Source organism: Rhincodon typus, chromosome 7, assembly GCF_021869965.1.
Source record: "Rhincodon typus isolate 14 chromosome 7, sRhiTyp1.1, whole genome shotgun sequence".
NCBI classification, from domain to species: domain Eukaryota; kingdom Metazoa; phylum Chordata; class Chondrichthyes; order Orectolobiformes; family Rhincodontidae; genus Rhincodon; species Rhincodon typus.
This window is the reverse complement of record NC_063338.1, coordinates 77626818-77644031: the sequence shown is the minus strand read 5'-3', so window position 1 is coordinate 77644031 and position 17214 is coordinate 77626818. Positions and strand designations below refer to the sequence as shown.

Genomic DNA, 17214 nt, shown 5'->3' with positions numbered 1-17214 from the left:
CGTGGCAAAATGTAAGCATATGCTAGGGCCTAGTGCAAAATCTTTGTATCCTCTAAATCACCAACAGACTTCTGTTATTTTGCTGACACAGCGAGGTAAATAATGGGGCTAGAGGTTAGAGACTTCTGAAACTTTTTTTGTTTAAGCTAAAGGAAACACCCTTAGAGGGAGACATTTGGGTTTCAGTTTTTAAACTTTAAGTGGAGTAGTCATATGAAGTCCTTGGAATAGAATTTGATATAGAATTGTGCTACTTAGAAGGGAAGGATATGTAGTGAATAAGTTACCTTACAGTGAAGAGTTGGTGATAGTCCTCGAACAGAACTGTTGGGATAAAACCCTGAAGAGGTTATTTTGAACTAGGTACATTTTGAAGCTTCTGTATGGTCCAGATCAAAATTTGAAAACTTAAACGTGCTGAGGTGTTAGATTCTGGTGTGAGGATAGTAAGAGTAGTGTTTTGGCTACTATACAGAAGCTATATTGTATCTTTAATTATAAAGGAGTGTTTTGGAATTCATGGGATTATACATTTACTGTATGCTTAAAAGCCTTTGATTTTGCATTATAAATAGATGGTTTTGTTAATTTTGCTAATAAGTTTCTCAGTAACTCTAACCTAATTCAGTATATTTCCTTCCCTTCTAAGTAGCGTGATGCTATATCCCACACTAAACAAACAGAAACCTAAACTGCTATTAATAATAATTTCTTAAAACGTTAATATAAATCCAATAGTTTGCATCACAATTATCTCTCGCATGATTCAATCAGAGTCCACTTACCAACCAATCAGCACTCTCCTCTTGTGCAGTAGAAATGTTGGTTTTCTCCTGGAAATGATATTTTTGTAAATTGTCCTGATGAATGCAACATGGAAAGCTTCAACAATGCTGTTTTTTTTTCCAGCAATAGCCCACTTTCGTGATTCACCTTACTGTTAATTCTATTAGAAGTTTGCTGGCTGATTATCATATTTTTCCCTTTCTCTGTCCAGGCATTTGAGCATCTGCAACAATTGGAATTAATTAAACCAATGGATGGAGCATCCCTCCGAACACACAAAGAATACCAGCTGGTGAAACTGCTTCTGGATAGCAGTCAGATAATGGATGCACTTCAGAAATATCCGCAGTGCCCAACAGATGTCCAGCTTTGGGCAGCATCATCTCTGGATTAAACCACTGGAAATCAGAACTCATTAATGAACTGAAAGAATTTGGTATTTTGGAGAAACTTTGATATTTTTCTGCATCAGTAATTATAACAAGTGATTTTCTTTTCAACTAGTTGAAAATTGCAGGAAAGATTTCTGTTGCTGGAAAGCAGGAAATCAAATAAAATCCAGAGTTTGAGCTCTGAGAGAGGCAACATTTTCCTTGTTTAAAAACTTGCCTTTCCAAAGTTCTGAGGACATGGGTTTGAATACCACCATGGCAGGAATTTTTTCCTAAATATTGAGTACAATAAAATCTGAGACAAAGTAACCATTTTAAAACACCTCAGCTGCTTCACTAATGTCCTTTAGGAAGGTGATCTGCCATCCTTATCTGGCCTGGCCCACTTCTGACTCCAGACCCACAGCAACGAGGTTGACTCTTAACTGTAATTAGGGATGAGCAATCATTGCTGGACCAGCCATCAACATCCACATTTAGTGAATGAAAACTATTTTGAAATTTTCCAGGAGGAGGAACAGTTCATCTTTTGCCACTAAGCTGACATGCAAGTATCACAAAAATAGATTTTTAACATGTTTATATTTAAATAGTTAGAAATGTATTTGTCTTTCACTTTTTTTCATAAATAACAAGCTTAAAATTTATAGTAATAACAAAATTAGATTGGTGGCTTTGAAAATGACTATTAGTGGCTTTACTATTCCCACTATCGACAGAACACCTGCCAGTTATGTATTTAAAGATATTAAAAATATGAACATTTTAAGATGGCAAGTTTGTTCTTTTTGTAAGGGGCTATAACTGCCTGCTGGAAATCTTCCAAAAAGGTGCCCCAAATTTCTGCCATTTAGTAACTGCCATTTTGTTTAGATTAATGCTGCTGTTGTTTGATGTTTTTGTACTAAACAATCAGGAAGGTTCCTAGAAGCTTTAGTTACAGATTCATTTATGGTAAGGGTTCTATCAGAAAATAAAGTTTAGTCTTCTACACACAGTAGATTTCTTTTTGTTTAGCTCTGTCCTGTTGCTATGTTGTACCAGCTTTGCCAAATAAGATTTTATAAGTTGTGAGATGTCCATGTATATGCTGTCAAGGATGGAGTGAATGGGGGTGGGTTGAAGTCAACTTTAAAAAATGAAAAGTTGAGTGATTGAGAATTTTTAAATGGACATGCAGAAATGTAAATACATAATTGAGGTCAGGTGAATTAGGGTGATACAAAGTAAGTGGTGGGCTAGAGCTCTGGATGAGCTTGACTTAATATAAGGTGGCACTCAGTAGTCAATTTCATACTGACTTTTAGTGGTCCTGTGTCAAATTGCATATCTCTACAGATCACCTCTGGATTTCAGCAATATTAGACTAAGTTTACAAGATTTAAAAAAAAAAAAAATCTCTGTAGAACACTGCCTTCTTAAAGCTGTTACCAACTGTATGAAGAAAAGATGGTACATTGCTAACAAAGATATTTGGTTAACGGGTTGGAAAAGCCAAATACGGATTCCCTGTATAAAAACAGATGCTCACTTTCCACACACTGATGTAGATGAATGGCTTTTGTGTTGCCTTATGTTGCCTTTCCATTGTACCACCTGCCTTCCACCCCCGACTCCTGTCCTAAATGTGAAGGCCTGTGAAGCGGTAACATTACTTGTAACAAGATCTTTGTAAGTTTTCAAGTCGTGTGCTTTTCTCAGAATGGAAGGCTGGATGGTTTTAATAGACATCTCAAGTTCTACCCTCAGTAGCTTTCTGTTCACAATAGATGTTTGATTCAAATAAGAATCAAGCATGCATTCCTTTCCCATTGTACATTGAACTATTGAACATGTGGCCAGAGCTAGTGCAGTTGATTTTTGAATTGAAACGATAAATGCTAAATATTTAATTCATTGTAAATAATAGGTTAGAGTTAGAAGAAATTTCATGAAGCAGCAGCAATAGTGACATGGCATGAAACATTCCAGTTTAAACATTCTTTGCAGCAAACTTGACCAAGTTGATACAGTAGGGTTAATATTGGAGCTTATGAGTACAAGCTGATGTAATTTGTTGATTGTTCCATTGTTTTCAGTGTCTGAGTCATATATTTTCCATATATTTTGTGATAACAAAATTCTCATTTTTATTTCTCAATCATGCAAGAGCCTTGAAGTTATTGGAATCCTAATACACTGTTGGAAATGTGGCAAAGTAGGAATTTTCCCAACCTTTGATTATCAAAGTAGGCAGTTGCCATACTGCGGCACAGAACTTCACAATTGAATTCTGCAGGATAGAAAGCATTGATTCATCTGGGTTAAGTGTAGCAATATTGTATATAATGTGGAAAATAGAGATGAGGATTATCAGATAAGTCATTATCTCACTGAATGGCAAAGCGGACTTGATGGGATGAATTGCCTACCTCTATTCCTATTTCGTTCTTCTTACTCACAATAGGGATATATCATTTTATACACCAATTCTTTAAAATTCTTCATTAAAGTTATTTAAAATTAATTCACAGAATGTTAGTGTCATTAGCTTAGTGAACGTTTATTGCCCATCCCTAATTGTCCTTGTGGAGGTGGTGATGAACTGCCCTCTTGAATTTCTACAGTCAATGGGTGTTGGATCACCCATAATGCAGTTAAGGAAAGAGTTTCAGAATTTTGATCCAGCAATACTGATGGAACAGTGATTATTTCCAAATCATGACAGTGTGACTTGGAGATAAACTTGCAGTTTATGTTACTCCCATGTATCTGCTGCCCTTGTCTTTCTAGATGATAGAGATCACAGGTAAGGAAGGTGATATCTAAGAGAACATTGAGTTGTTGCTGTGAATATTATAAATGGTTTACACTGCTCCTACTGCATCATTGGTGGAGGGAGTGAATGTTGACTGTGTTAGATGATGCGCCAATCATGCAGGCTGCTTTGTCTTAGGTTGCACTAAATTTCTTGTGTTGATATTGCACTTGAGACAAATAGATAGTATTCCCTGACACCGTTGACAGCCAGGTTTTGAGGAATCAGGAAAGTGAGTTGGTTGGTGTAGAATTCCCAGCTTCTGACAGTTTTTGTGTAGCCGTAGTATTTATGTGGTTGGTCCACTTCAGTTTTTGGTCAATGGCAACACCCCATGATAGTAATGGTGGAGAATTCAATGATGATATTGCCATTGAATGTCAAGGGGGAATGGGCGCATCTTTTGTTTGAGCTGGTCAGTGCTTGCCACTTGTCATGTCATGTGAATATTACTTGGTATTTATTAGCCTAAGCCTAGATGTTGTCCAATCTTGCTGCAATGGACATGGATTACTTCGTAATCTGCGAAGTTGTGAATGAATAATGTTCAACACTAATCACCAGCAAACATCCCCATTTGCTGCTGGGAAAATTGTTGAAATAGCTAGAAAAGGTCAGGCTGAGGACAGTACACTGAGGTACTCCTACAGTGATGTACTGTGGCTGAGATGACTAACGTCCAACAACCAAACCATTTTCCTTTGTGCTATGTCTGACTCCAACCAGCAGAAGTATGTTCCCCTCCAAAAATAAAAACAAATTGTGAGAAAAACTCAGCCGGTCTGGCAGCAACTGTGGAGAGAAAGCAGAGTTAACATCTTGGGTCTTTGTTGTTTCGTTTTGAGTGTTTTTCACGTAATTTTCCAATGCCAGCATTTTGCCAGGAATCTGTGACACCATACTGGGTTAAGTGCAAGGATGAGCCATCCTCACTTCCCTGAATTTACCTCTTTTGTCTGTGTTTTTGATAAGACAATAATGAGGTCACGAGGTGAGTGGCTCAGGCAGAACCCAAATTAAGTGTCAGTGAGCAGGTTATTGTTGAGCAATACTCACTAGCAGTATCAATGGTGCCTTTCTTCAGTTTACTCTCATTTGCAAAGGTTGGATTTTTCTTTGCAGTTAGATCATGTCTGAGCACTTTGGGTGTGGGGATTTTCTGAAGCAGAATGCAATTGCCAGAATGTTGCCATGGCTCATACCCTTGCAGTATCCAGAGCCTTCAGTCATTTCTTGATATTGCATGGAATAAATCAAATTGACTGGAGATAGTTGTCAGGCTTGGTTATTGCACTGATGTGCCGGGTCCCCATCATTGACCATGGGAATATTTGTGAAACCACCTCCTGTTCAGATTTTTGAATTGTCTGCCACTATTCACGGATGTGGAAGGACTCCCACATTTAATGGTCCTACAATGAACAAATCAGATTTATCTCTATTGCTATTTGCAGCATACGGTATGCAAGTAGTTCTGTGTTGTAATGTCCCCAAGTTGACACCTCATTTGTCAGCATGCCTGGTGCTCCTGGCATGCCAACCTATAGTCATCATTGAACCAGGGTTGATCTGGTTGAAGTCCTACATAATACACAAGATAGTTGTGGTTGTTAAAGGTTCATCATCTCAGCTACAGGAGTTCTTCAGGGGAGTCTCTTTCATCAATAATCTTCCCTTCAGTGTGTAAGGTCAGAACTGCTGCTGTTTGCCAATGACTGACTCCAATTCTAATTGCCACAAGACCTCAATATCCAGGGTAGGCTGAAAAGTAGCACATAACATTCATGTCACAACAATGCCAGCCAACAACCATTGCCAGTAGGAGGCAATATAACCATTGAAAGGGTCCCTATCAATTGGCAATGGGCATTACCATCACTGAATCCTCCACTATCAACATCCACTGACTGTAACAGCAGATCAAAGATGAGGAATACTTCAAGTGACTCACCTCCTGGTTCACTGTAAACAAAGCAAAAGTCCAGAACGGTATGGAATACTCCCTATTTGTCTGGTTGAGTGTATCTTCAATGACACTTGATCTTGACACCAGCCAGGATGAAGCAGCCTGCTTGATTAACATCACATTCGCGAACATGCAATCACTCCACACCAGCAGTGTGTACTCTCTACAAGATTATATGGCAGAAATTTGCCAAAAATCCACAGACACACCTTCAAACCCCCAACTGCTACCATCTAGCAGGATGAGGGCAACAGATATGTGGGAACACTATATCACCTGCAAATTGCCCTCCACGGTACACTCCAACCTGACTTGGAAATACATCCCTGTTCTTTGTCACTGGCTTAAAAATCCTATAAATAAAACTGTCAAGCCATATTTTAGCTCTGGAATCTAATTTGTCCTACATCACCATTAGCTGGGAACATCTTTTTTTGTCCATCACTAGCTGTCCTTGAGGGTAGTGGTGAACTGTAGTCTTGAACTGCTGCAGTCTGCATGCTGTAGGTAGACCCACACTGTCATTTGAAAGGGAATTCCAGAATTTTTGACCCAGCAACAATGATGTGATGGCACTATATTTCCAAGTCCAGACGATGGAAGGCCTGCAGCGGCACTTGCAGGTGGCAGATGTTGATAGTGGCAGATTCTGTGATGGTAACACTACTAAATATCAAGGGGCAGTGATTAATTGTCTAAGATTTTAGAGTAGATTTGTAGCTTGGATTGTGGATGTTGTGGTAGGTTGACTCGCCGAGCTGGTTCGTTGTTCCACAGACACTTCATTACCCTGCTGGGTAACATCATCAGTGCAGCCTCCGATGAAGCACCGTTGCTTTCCCACTTGGTATTTAAACTCTGGTGTCCGGTGATCTGGATTTCCAGTTTTCCTTCGCAATGGAGTGTAAATGGGGTCTAGCTCTGTGTGTTGATGGCTTTCTTCGTGGAGTACCAGGCTTGTCTCTGCTTTGCTTGTCCCAGGATCCTGGTGTTGTCCCAATCAAATTGGTAGTTCTCCTTATCCATGTGGATAAGATGAGGGAGTATTGGTCATGTCTTTTTGTAGCCAATTGATGTTAGCGTACCCTTGTTATTAACTTCCTTCCTGTTTATCCAATGTAGTGTTTGTCACAGTCTCTGCAGGGAATCTTGTATATGACATTGGTCCTGTCCATTGTGGGTAGAGGGTCTTTGGTTCAGGTGAGCAGTTGTTGTAAGGTTGATGACGGTTTGTGCGCTATTCTGATGCCCAGTGGTCGTAGGAGTCTTGTGGTTAGTTCCAATGTGTTCCTGATGTAAGGTAGTGTGATGAACGTGGCAGGGTGTGTAGTATCTTCCTGGTCTTGTTCGTTTAGTAGGCATCTTGTGACCCGGTTTTTCAGATATCCATTGTCCTTGAATGCCTGGAAGAGGTATTCTGTGCTGCTGCAGTGTGTTATTGTCTGTTTAAATGTTCAATTCGGACACCACCAAGATCCTGGGACAAGCAAAGCAGAGACAGGTACAGGAGTTCCTAGAAGCCTGGTACTCTACAAAGAAAGCCATCAACAAACACATAGAGCTCGACCCCATATACACTCCATTGTGAAGGAAAACTAGATGTGAGGTAATCTAGCTCAACGGACTCCAGAGTTTAAATACCAGGCGGGAAAACACAACGGCACTTCGGAGACTGCACTGATGATGTTACCCGGCAGGGTAATGAAATGTCTGTGGAACAACGAACTAGCTCGGCGAGCCAACCAACCACAGTGTTTAATTGTCTTTTACTGGAGATCATCATTACCTGGTATTTTGTATGGCACAAATGTTACTTGCCACTGTTCAGCCCAAGCCAGCTCTTGTTGTATTTGAACATGAGCTGCTTCATTATCTGAGTCATGCTGAGTATTGTGCAATCATCAGTGAAACTCCCACTTCTGACCTTTTTGATGGAGGGGAGGTCATTGATGAAGTAACTGAAGATGGTTGAGCCTAGAACACTACCCTGAAGAACTTTGCAGAAATGTCCTGGAGTGAAGATGATTGATCTCCAACAACTATCTTCCTCTGTGCTTGGTATGACTCCGACCAACAGAGTTTGCTTCCCCCTACCCATGGGCGCATCATCTAACGCAGTCAACATTCACTCCCTCCACCACCGATGCGGTAGGAGCAGTGTAAACCATTCATAAGAATGACAGCAACAACTCCATGTTTGCTTAGACATCACCTTCCTTACCTGCGATCTAACCTAATCTAGACAATGGGACTCTAGTTGCACAGCACAATGGTTAAGTTTAACTACCCTCTGAAATAGGCTGCTAAACCACTAATCTGCTAAAATGTCTCAAAAAAAAAAAAAGGGAATAAAACTAGATCAACTTGTCTACATTTGTTATTGTCATTTCTGGTACCTCTGTTGGCTCTATAACATCCTTCGAGTTTCATGGCATCAGACCAAACATGTGCTGATTACCACAAACAGTTCCTTGCTCAGTTGATGAATCGCTGCTCCTCTTATGTTGAATACTCCTTGGAGGAAGCACTGGAGGTGACCAGGCTGACACCACTACTGCCTGAGTTGGTCAAGTTCTAAAAGACACTTGCTGCAGCCAATGAGAGGGATACACAACATAAATAATTACTCCCTCCACCACCAAACACAGTAGGAGCAGTGTGTATCATCTACAAGGTGCACTGCAGAAATTCAAGGCTCCTTAGACAGCGGACTCTAAACCCGTCTAAAAAGAGAGGCAACAAATACATGAGAAGCCTACCACCTGCAAGTTCCCTCCAAGTCACTCATGATGCTGATTTGGAAATGTATTACTGTTCCTTCAATGGCATAGTCTAAGATCTTCAGAAAGTAAAAGGGCCTTTAGGCCATCATGTACACAGTGGTTGTGGAAAAACACACCTTACTATTCTAATCCCCTCTTCCATCACTTGGTGTATTGCCTGTCTTGTGCATATTGAATACTTCTAAGATTTCCTGCCTCCACTGCCTTTTAGATGCAATGAGTACCAGATTCCCAGCATCCTCTGGCTGAAAAATCCTCACATCTCTAACCTCCTGCCCTTACCTTAAATCTACATCTCCTGGTCATTAATCCTTCTATCAAAGGGTTTTTTTGGTTTTGTCTACCCTATCTATCCCCTTTCGATCTGTACCTCTCAATCATGGCCCCAACGAAGTGAAGGACCAGCATGGCCAGCATGGCCTTATACTCTGGGGCCTGCAGGCGTGCCCTCTGAGCCACAACACTACGATATCAGAACATGGGCTGCAAGCCTGGAGCAGTGGCAGGCAGTGAATCCTAGATGGAGACCTGTGCAAGGGGACAATCCTTACCTTAAAACACTAACATTAAAAATAGGAAAATATTAAGGGGTTAAACTTATTTTCAACTCTAATTAAAGTAACTACTTTTATTCGTCTGCTGCAAAAAAATCATACGTAGGTACTTGAACCTAACATGTCGCCATTAAAAGACACATTGTAAAAGTTTTTCCACTGTACTCCTACCCTGGAGTACACAACAATAAATGGATATTGTATTGTATCGTTTCTCTTCCACTCCAAGAAAAACAACCCTAGTCTGTCCAATCGCTTTCCACAACTAAAACACTCCAAATCAGACAACATTTGGCAAATCTCCTTTGCACCCTCTCCAGTGCAGTCACATCCCTTGTATAATGAGGATTCCAGAACTGCACACCATACCCAACTGTGGCCCAACCAATGTATCGCATAGTTCCAGCATCACCTTCCTGCTCTTAAACTCTATGCTTCAGCTAATAAAGACTAGATGCCTTCTTAACCATTTTCTATACATGTCCTGATACCTTAACGGATGAAAGGACATGCATACAAAGTCTGGTGATCCTTAGTGCTTCCCATTTATCTTGTATTCCTTTGTCTTGTTTAGCCTTAAAACTTAGGTCAAGGGTCTGCTAATTGCAACCAACAAGAATATCAACTACCTTGATTGATCAGATCCATTTACATAGTAATTAGATGGTTCATTTAATTCTTTAAACTTTGATTTATTTTGTACTTGAGAAAAATGGTATCCAGTGGTTTTTCTTTTTTCTTGGCATTCAAGGAGCTGTGTTACAGCTCGAGGTAGTGTGGTTTTGAGTAAATACTTTTAAAAAATTCTCTTGTACTTAAAGTTGCTGACCTCTGAACTAAGCATGCTTCCCTGCAGTAGATCAATGATGTTCTTGTGGAACAATTTGACGAAACAATACCATTGCAAAGATATGAACTCATTATAAATAATAAAATACTCATTAAATTACTTTTGGGAAATAGACCAATCAAAAGAATTTTACATCTTGTATGTTTTATAATACAGCAGGATTCCTGATTCATTTTCATATTCCCTCAAATGTGTAAACCAAGAAGAAATCAAATACTTAAATCCCAACATCAAAACGAAGATAACTAAATCTGGGGAAACAATCTTGGTGAACTCAGAAAGTACACAATAAGCACAGTTATTAGCCAGGCATATCCTGTGGTGCTTTGATGGGAGTTATTACTGCTTCCCATATCAACCCCACCACTGTATTCACCTCTGCAAATTTATATTCCCAGCTAATGGTAACACTGGACATGTCAGATCCCAGAATAAAACCTGACTTAATTGATCATACAGTTACAAAATAAGGGTGAACATTTATTTGACATTCTGATGCAAAGAATTTCTTCATTAGAGGAGAGTGAATGTCTGGAATTCTTTAATTCAGAGAGTTGTTAAGGCTAGATGCCGAAGTATTTAAATAAGAGTTAGATTTTTGCAGTTTTGAGAAATTAAAGGCTATGCTGGACTGGCATAAAAGGAGAGGCAAATGAGCCACGAAGTTCTATTATGGGGGACAGGCTGGAGGAGCTAAGTGGCCTATTTCTGTTCCTTTTTCTTATGTTCTCTTAAAATACATAGCAGAACCAGGGGTAAAATAATTTTGTCTATGAAGACAGATCAAAGCAAAGATTGGATTGGATTGGATTTTTCCAGTATTCTCAGAAGCAGGCTGATCCCAAGAGCTCCTTTCCACCTTGCAAATTCCACCTGGTTCCTTGTTACTGTTTCATTTAATCTACAATGACAGGACAAATAACAAAGAAATAAAGAAAATTCAAACCTGAGGCAGAACTATGTACATACTTAAGTCAACCACCATTGACTGATTTCAAGAGTTGTGGGATACTCAAGTAAGTTTATCTGTCACAGGTGATATATTGCAATGAAAGGAATGAAAGAGCAACAAGTGTAAGCAGATTAGTAATTGATTAGTTCAGGTAAAAAGAAAACAAGCCAGGAGATCTGTGCTCAATAATGGCCACCTTTATTGCTTCTCAGTGAACAAGACCTAGACTCAGCTCATCAAACATTTTCAGGAAGGAGAGAATAAAATATCTAAGTCAGGACTAGAGTTTGCAGTTCAATCTGCTTGATACAGGATGTATTTTAGTTCCTTCTATTAAAACCCCAGAGGTTATTTGTAGTGAATATCTAGAATCCGCAGCCATCCCTAGTTGAAAACCCATTTTGGAATACACCACATGCATCTCCTCCCATCCCATCCACTTCTCAGCCTTTAACACAGCTTTCTGTACAGTTTCTCTGTCCTGTACTCTAGTTTTCTTTTGAAGACACTCAATTAAAGGCCTTAAAATTATTTTGATATCACACTGTTTTCTAACAATAAAGAAATACTGCCTTAGATTAAATAATGAACAAAGGTGCATAGCATGAACCTATAGAAATCCTGACACCTGGAACTGCCTCAGAAGTGTAAATATCCAATGGTCAAATCTTCTACACCTCAAGATTCTTTGTGGAAAGTCTCAGACTTAGAGGAGTGACTCAGGCAAGTGGTAGAAATGGACAGCAGTATCATGAGAACTTACAACAGGAGCAACAATTCAATGATTGCTGTTTCTGCTCATAAGAATCCAGGTTTTTATTTCATTATCATACTCACTAATAACCTTGTATTAATCACTGAGTTTTGGATTCACCCATAAAATAAGAGAAAAAGTGAACAGATGACTTGAAAGGGAATTTAACTCAAAAGTATGGAAGTTATGCTTCTGCTATACAGGGCATTGGTGCAGTGCTATGTAGAGTATTGGTCTCCTTAAGCAGGATGGCAATGTGTTGCGAGTAGTTCAGGGAAGGTTTACTGGACTAATACCTGGAATGGACAGATTGGCTAATGAGGAAAGATTGGACCAACTAGGTTTGTATCCACTTGTATTTAGAAGAGCAAGAGATGATCGACCCGGATAGGGCTTCACTGGGTGGAAAGGATGTTTCCTCTTGCAGAAGAATCTGGAACTAGGGATGAAAGTTTAAAAATAAGGGGTCACCTATTTATGACAGAGTTACGGAGAAATTATTCCTGAGAGAGTTGAGCCTTTGGAACATTCTTCCTCAAAAGGCAGTGGAAGCAGATTCTTTGTTTCTTTGTAAGATGGAAATAGATAGATTTTGGATAAGCAAGGGGCAACAGACTATTGAAAGTAAGTGATGATGTGGAGTAATCAGATCAGTCATGATCTTACTGAATGATGGACGAGGCTCAAAGGGCCTAATGGCCTATTCCTCAGCCAATTCATTTGGTTTAAATTGGAAAATAGCAAATGGGACACCCGGGGTGAAAACAAAGAACTTTAGGAAGCTACAAACCAATTAGCTTAACAACTTTTGTGGAAAATTTTATAAAAATTTGATGGATGCAAGTTTTGCTATCAAGACCAGAACTTAGTGTCTATCTCCAACTGCTCAGGAATTGAGTGGGTTGCTAGGCTATTTCAGTAGGCAGTTAAGGATCTCACTTTGCTGTAGGTCTGGAGTCATATGTAGGCCTGACTAGGTGAGGATGGCAGATTTTCTCCTTCAAAAAGGACATTAGTAAACCAGATGCTGGATTCTTTGTAAAGAAGGTTTATCAGATGACACTGAGAAAATCTTAAACGTTTGATCAATTTAATAAAGTCCGCTGAGGAAATTGAAGTAGATAAATGGGTACAGGTGGATGCATTGAATTTAATTTCCAAAGCCATTTAGGGTACAACGTTCAACGTTACACCACAGATACAAGTTTGTGGTGGAGGGGGTGAAGTATTAACATGGCTAAACCATTGCTTGGCTTATAGGAAGCATAAATCCGGCACTTTCAGCTTGGCTGGTAGAATTTAGCAAATGATTAGAAAGGAAAATGAAATGTTGTTGTTTATTCCAAGGGAACAGAACCAACGTAAGGATGTTTTCCTACAGTTGTAAGGTGTTGATAAGGCCATATCTGGAGTAGTGTGTATAATTTGGTCTCCATATTTAAGGGAAGTTATAAATTTGTTAGAAACAACTCAAGGTTTGTTCACTCGACCGAGGTTTGGTTTGGGTGGAGGTGGTTTGTAAAAGGACATGTTGGGCCCGTATCCATTAAAATTACAATAATGAGGTGGCATCTTATTGAAACACAAAATCCTGAAAGGATGTTTCTCCTTTTGGTAGTTAAAAATAAGTAGTCTCCAATTTAAGCTGAAGATGAGGATTTTTCTCCAAGAAGTCACGTGTTTGAAACATTATTCTAAAGAGAGCAGTGCAGGCAGAGTTATTGAATACTTTTAAAGGCATAGGGAGACTGACACCTTAATCAGGTCAATCATGGATGTTACAGATTTTGCGCAGAAAGCTAGGGAGACCAAATAGCCTTCTCCTGTTCCAAATCTGTATTTACGCATATACATAAATAATTGGAAACACTCACTCCACAGCTAGCTTTTCTAACCAATTTATTTCTACAATTCAGCAGGTCTCCTGTAATTTCTTCCCGTATTGAAAGAAAATGGTTTTCAATGTTCAGCATTTTCAAATATTTCTAATCTCTCAGTTTTGACAGCATGTTTGTAAATCTTTTCATACTTTCAACAGTCCTTCGATATCCTTTTAATAAAATGAAAAATAAAACTACAGAAAGTGCACCTGACCACAATGAAGTTTGGGATCAACAAGTTTAGGTTAAGTTTTTGCTCCTTTTGAAATCTAAACTGTTAGAAAAGAATCTCCTTTAAAATCTTTTTAAAACAATTATTTGTTGACCTGCATGCTGTTGTTAACAATTTGAACTGTTGTACCATTGGATCCCTTTGCTCTATTCAGTTTCTTATTTTGTAAGGTACAAGTGACTATTTTATAATTTTCCCTACAAGTGTGTGTATCAAACTATATTTACCCATGCTGGAATTCATTTGTTGTGTTGCTAGGAGTTTTTGGACCCAAGATTATTCTTTTAGTTTATCACATTATACCATATTGGTTAAAAAAAAAAGAAGTCAGTTTGAGGAATTATCACTAGACTACTAATTGAGAGACCCAGGTAATGTTCTGGGGAGCCTGGGTTCAAATCCCAACACAGCAGATAATGGAATCTCAATTCAATAAAACAATCTATAATTAACAGTCTAATAATGACCATGCAAACTTTGTTTGGAAAAACCTATCTGGTTCACTAATGTCCTTTAGGGAAGGAAACTCCCATCCTTACCTGGACTGATGTATAAGTTCACACCCCAGCAATGTGGTTAATTCTCAACTGCTCCCGGGCAATTAACATATGCTGACCTAGCCCACAATGCCCAGATCCCACGAATGACTATAAAAAAATTACATAGATTCAATAAATGCATGGGTTAATGATAATTCCTACCATTAGCTTGTGGACAGACAGTGGACACTGTTCACCGATCACAACTTGCATCCCTTCAAGCTATACTAAGAAATCAGTGCTGCTACATCATATAAAATAAATAAGATCACAAGACTGTAAGAAATAGGAACAGAAGTAGGCCATTTGGCTCCCTTAGCCTGTTCCACCATTCAATAGGATCATGGCTGATCCGACACTCATCATGGCCACTTTCCTGTCCTTTGCCTGTAATCTTGTAATCAAAAGTCTATCTATCTCAGCCTTAAATGTACTGTGCCCCCACAGCTCTCCGTGGCAAAGAATTCCAAGGACTGTCAACCCTCTGAGAAGAAATTCCTCTTTATTTCAGTCTTAAATTGGCACTCCCTTATTCTGAGACTATGCCCACTGGTCCAAGATTCTCCCATGAGGAGAAACATCTTCTCAGTATTTACCTGCCAAGCCCCTTAAGAATCCTTAATGTTTCAATGAATAGTCCCAATCTGTTTAGTCTTTGCTCATAAACAATCAGTCCTTACCAGGGATCACCAATAGAAGATTCCTAATGAGGAATAGCAAACAGATTCTGATTGGTAAGAATAGGGGTTAAAAAGCACAATTTATGAAACGCTTACTGTGAGCATGATGTTTAAAATAGCTAACCCTCTTATTAAATGGTAACAGTGTTATGAGCCCAATTCACAACTGGGATATAGCAGTTCACCTGACACTGGATTGCTGAAGTTGAGGTGAATCATTCTTCGCAGTAACCTCAGATTTTCTTCTATATCTTGCTCCGCACAGACTTGCAGCATTACTATTTACATCTATGAAAGTAGATGGCACCATGCATGTGAACACAAATGCACCACTGCACAACCTCAAGATACTCATGATATAGAATACAGTAGAAGAAAAAAATTCAAATAATACACCAGCACATTTCCTATATAGAATGTAGGTCATACAGCAGTCACTATACAGTTTATTCTTAGGGGAACAGCAAATGTTTCTGTACAATACTTAACAATCTCTTCCATCTCTCTACCCAGGCGTTTTCCTGGCTTTCTAATTGCAAGGTATTTGCAAAAACATCCCAAGTACGTATCAAATATTACAGTAATTTGTGCCCACAGATGCACAGAACATTGATACAGACTTAAGCAAACATAATTGTTTAGAGGTATGTGTATCACAAACTGCTTTAAGAACTCTGTTGGCAAGTTCTGAGGTAAGCAACACTTAATATAGAATGTCATGTGTATCATTCTGCCCAAAATACATCTGAATTGTCCGATAATCTTTAAACTTAATAGAAATAGCAGTATTGCATAATTAAGAACCTTACCCTATTTCAATGCTATTATATCTCCCTGTGAAGTACTAGTTGCAAGGTAGAGTTGAAGTCTAAAATGTTAACAAAATCATTGCTTTGTAAAATGTTAAAAAGTTTCCATGGATGAATGATACAAACCACATTCTATAGCACAAGTACCTAGTAAAGAAGATTCCTCCGAGCAATAATCAACTAGTGTTTTTGAGACAGGCACCAGCTGACAATCTAATCCAAACTTGTACAAGTGGGCATGTAGAATATATACACCATTGCATTTGCCCTTTTTCCCTCTCTGCTTGGAGTATGGAGACAGATTTTTCTTTTTTGACATCAGAATTTTCTTGTTCTGAGCCTCTGCAATTCATGTTTTTAATAGTAAGCACTTCATATATGCATAAACCATTAATTCACAGTGAGTTCCTGATTTGAAAACCATTTTTTTAAAGCTGCAATATATTCTTGGAAATTAAAAAAAAACAATATAACATTGTAAGGGGAAGGAAATGTTGTACAAATAATGTTGCATTTACCAAGTGATTTAGATTGAAAACCTGTGAACAATAATATTAAAATATGATTTTCTAAATTTGCATAGCCTTAGCATATGTTTTATAATCTGAGGTACCTGAAGTTCATTATTGTTACACAGTGTTAACTGCTCGTGGTCCAACAATTGAAGCAAACTTTCAGGAGACGACACTGGCACTAAAAATTCGGGACTGAGGTCAAAGAATCTCCCCCAAAATTTAAAAATGTTAGGAATGTTTAGCCCAAGATCCAAATGTGTGCTTAATAATAGCTTTTAACAGGTTTTGAGGATTTTAAGAAATTATAGAGACTTTAAGTTGTTCTGGTGATATACTGCAGCTTTAACTAATACTTTGTCAGCTGTTTACAATAGATGATTGCTGAAATCAAAATCAGCTGTAACTATACAAACAGTTTATTATGTTGTCAGATCAGTCTTCAATTTGATCAGTAATCCTATTGCAAAGTATAAAACTGCAGAAATGCAGTAAACACTTTAGTGTCATATCTAAAACATTTGGCACCTAATCACTACTCACACAATCAATGTAGTTTTACGGTATTTGTGATATTCTACATTGAGCAGTTTTGTACTGAAGCATTTAGCTATACTGCAACAATGCAACGCATGGTTAACACTTAAAGATAACCGATCCCAGGCCCTGAAAAGTAAATTGAGCAGCAGTTGCAGTGGTTAGTTTTGACTTTTGTTTGTTTTGCTATA

At 38.6% G+C, this 17214-nt stretch overlaps 2 protein-coding genes across 6 annotated transcripts in view; one reads left to right on the top strand and one right to left on the bottom strand.

The window, feature by feature from the left end:
• orc4 (origin recognition complex, subunit 4) overlaps positions 1-2169 on the top strand; it is a 131854-nt gene extending 129685 nt beyond the window's left edge. For all 5 annotated transcript variants that reach the window (XM_048599569.1, XM_048599567.1, XM_048599570.1 and 2 more), the window contains one exon: positions 998-2169. In XM_048599569.1, the coding sequence (XP_048455526.1) occupies positions 998-1180 (183 nt within the window). In that variant the 3' untranslated portion in view covers positions 1181-2169. The remainder of the gene's footprint in view (positions 1-997) is intronic.
• The window catches only part of LOC109912424 (activin receptor type-2A), a 322124-nt gene that overhangs the window by 184786 nt on the left and 120124 nt on the right, over positions 1-17214 (bottom strand). The gene's annotated exons all lie outside the window — the stretch shown is intronic.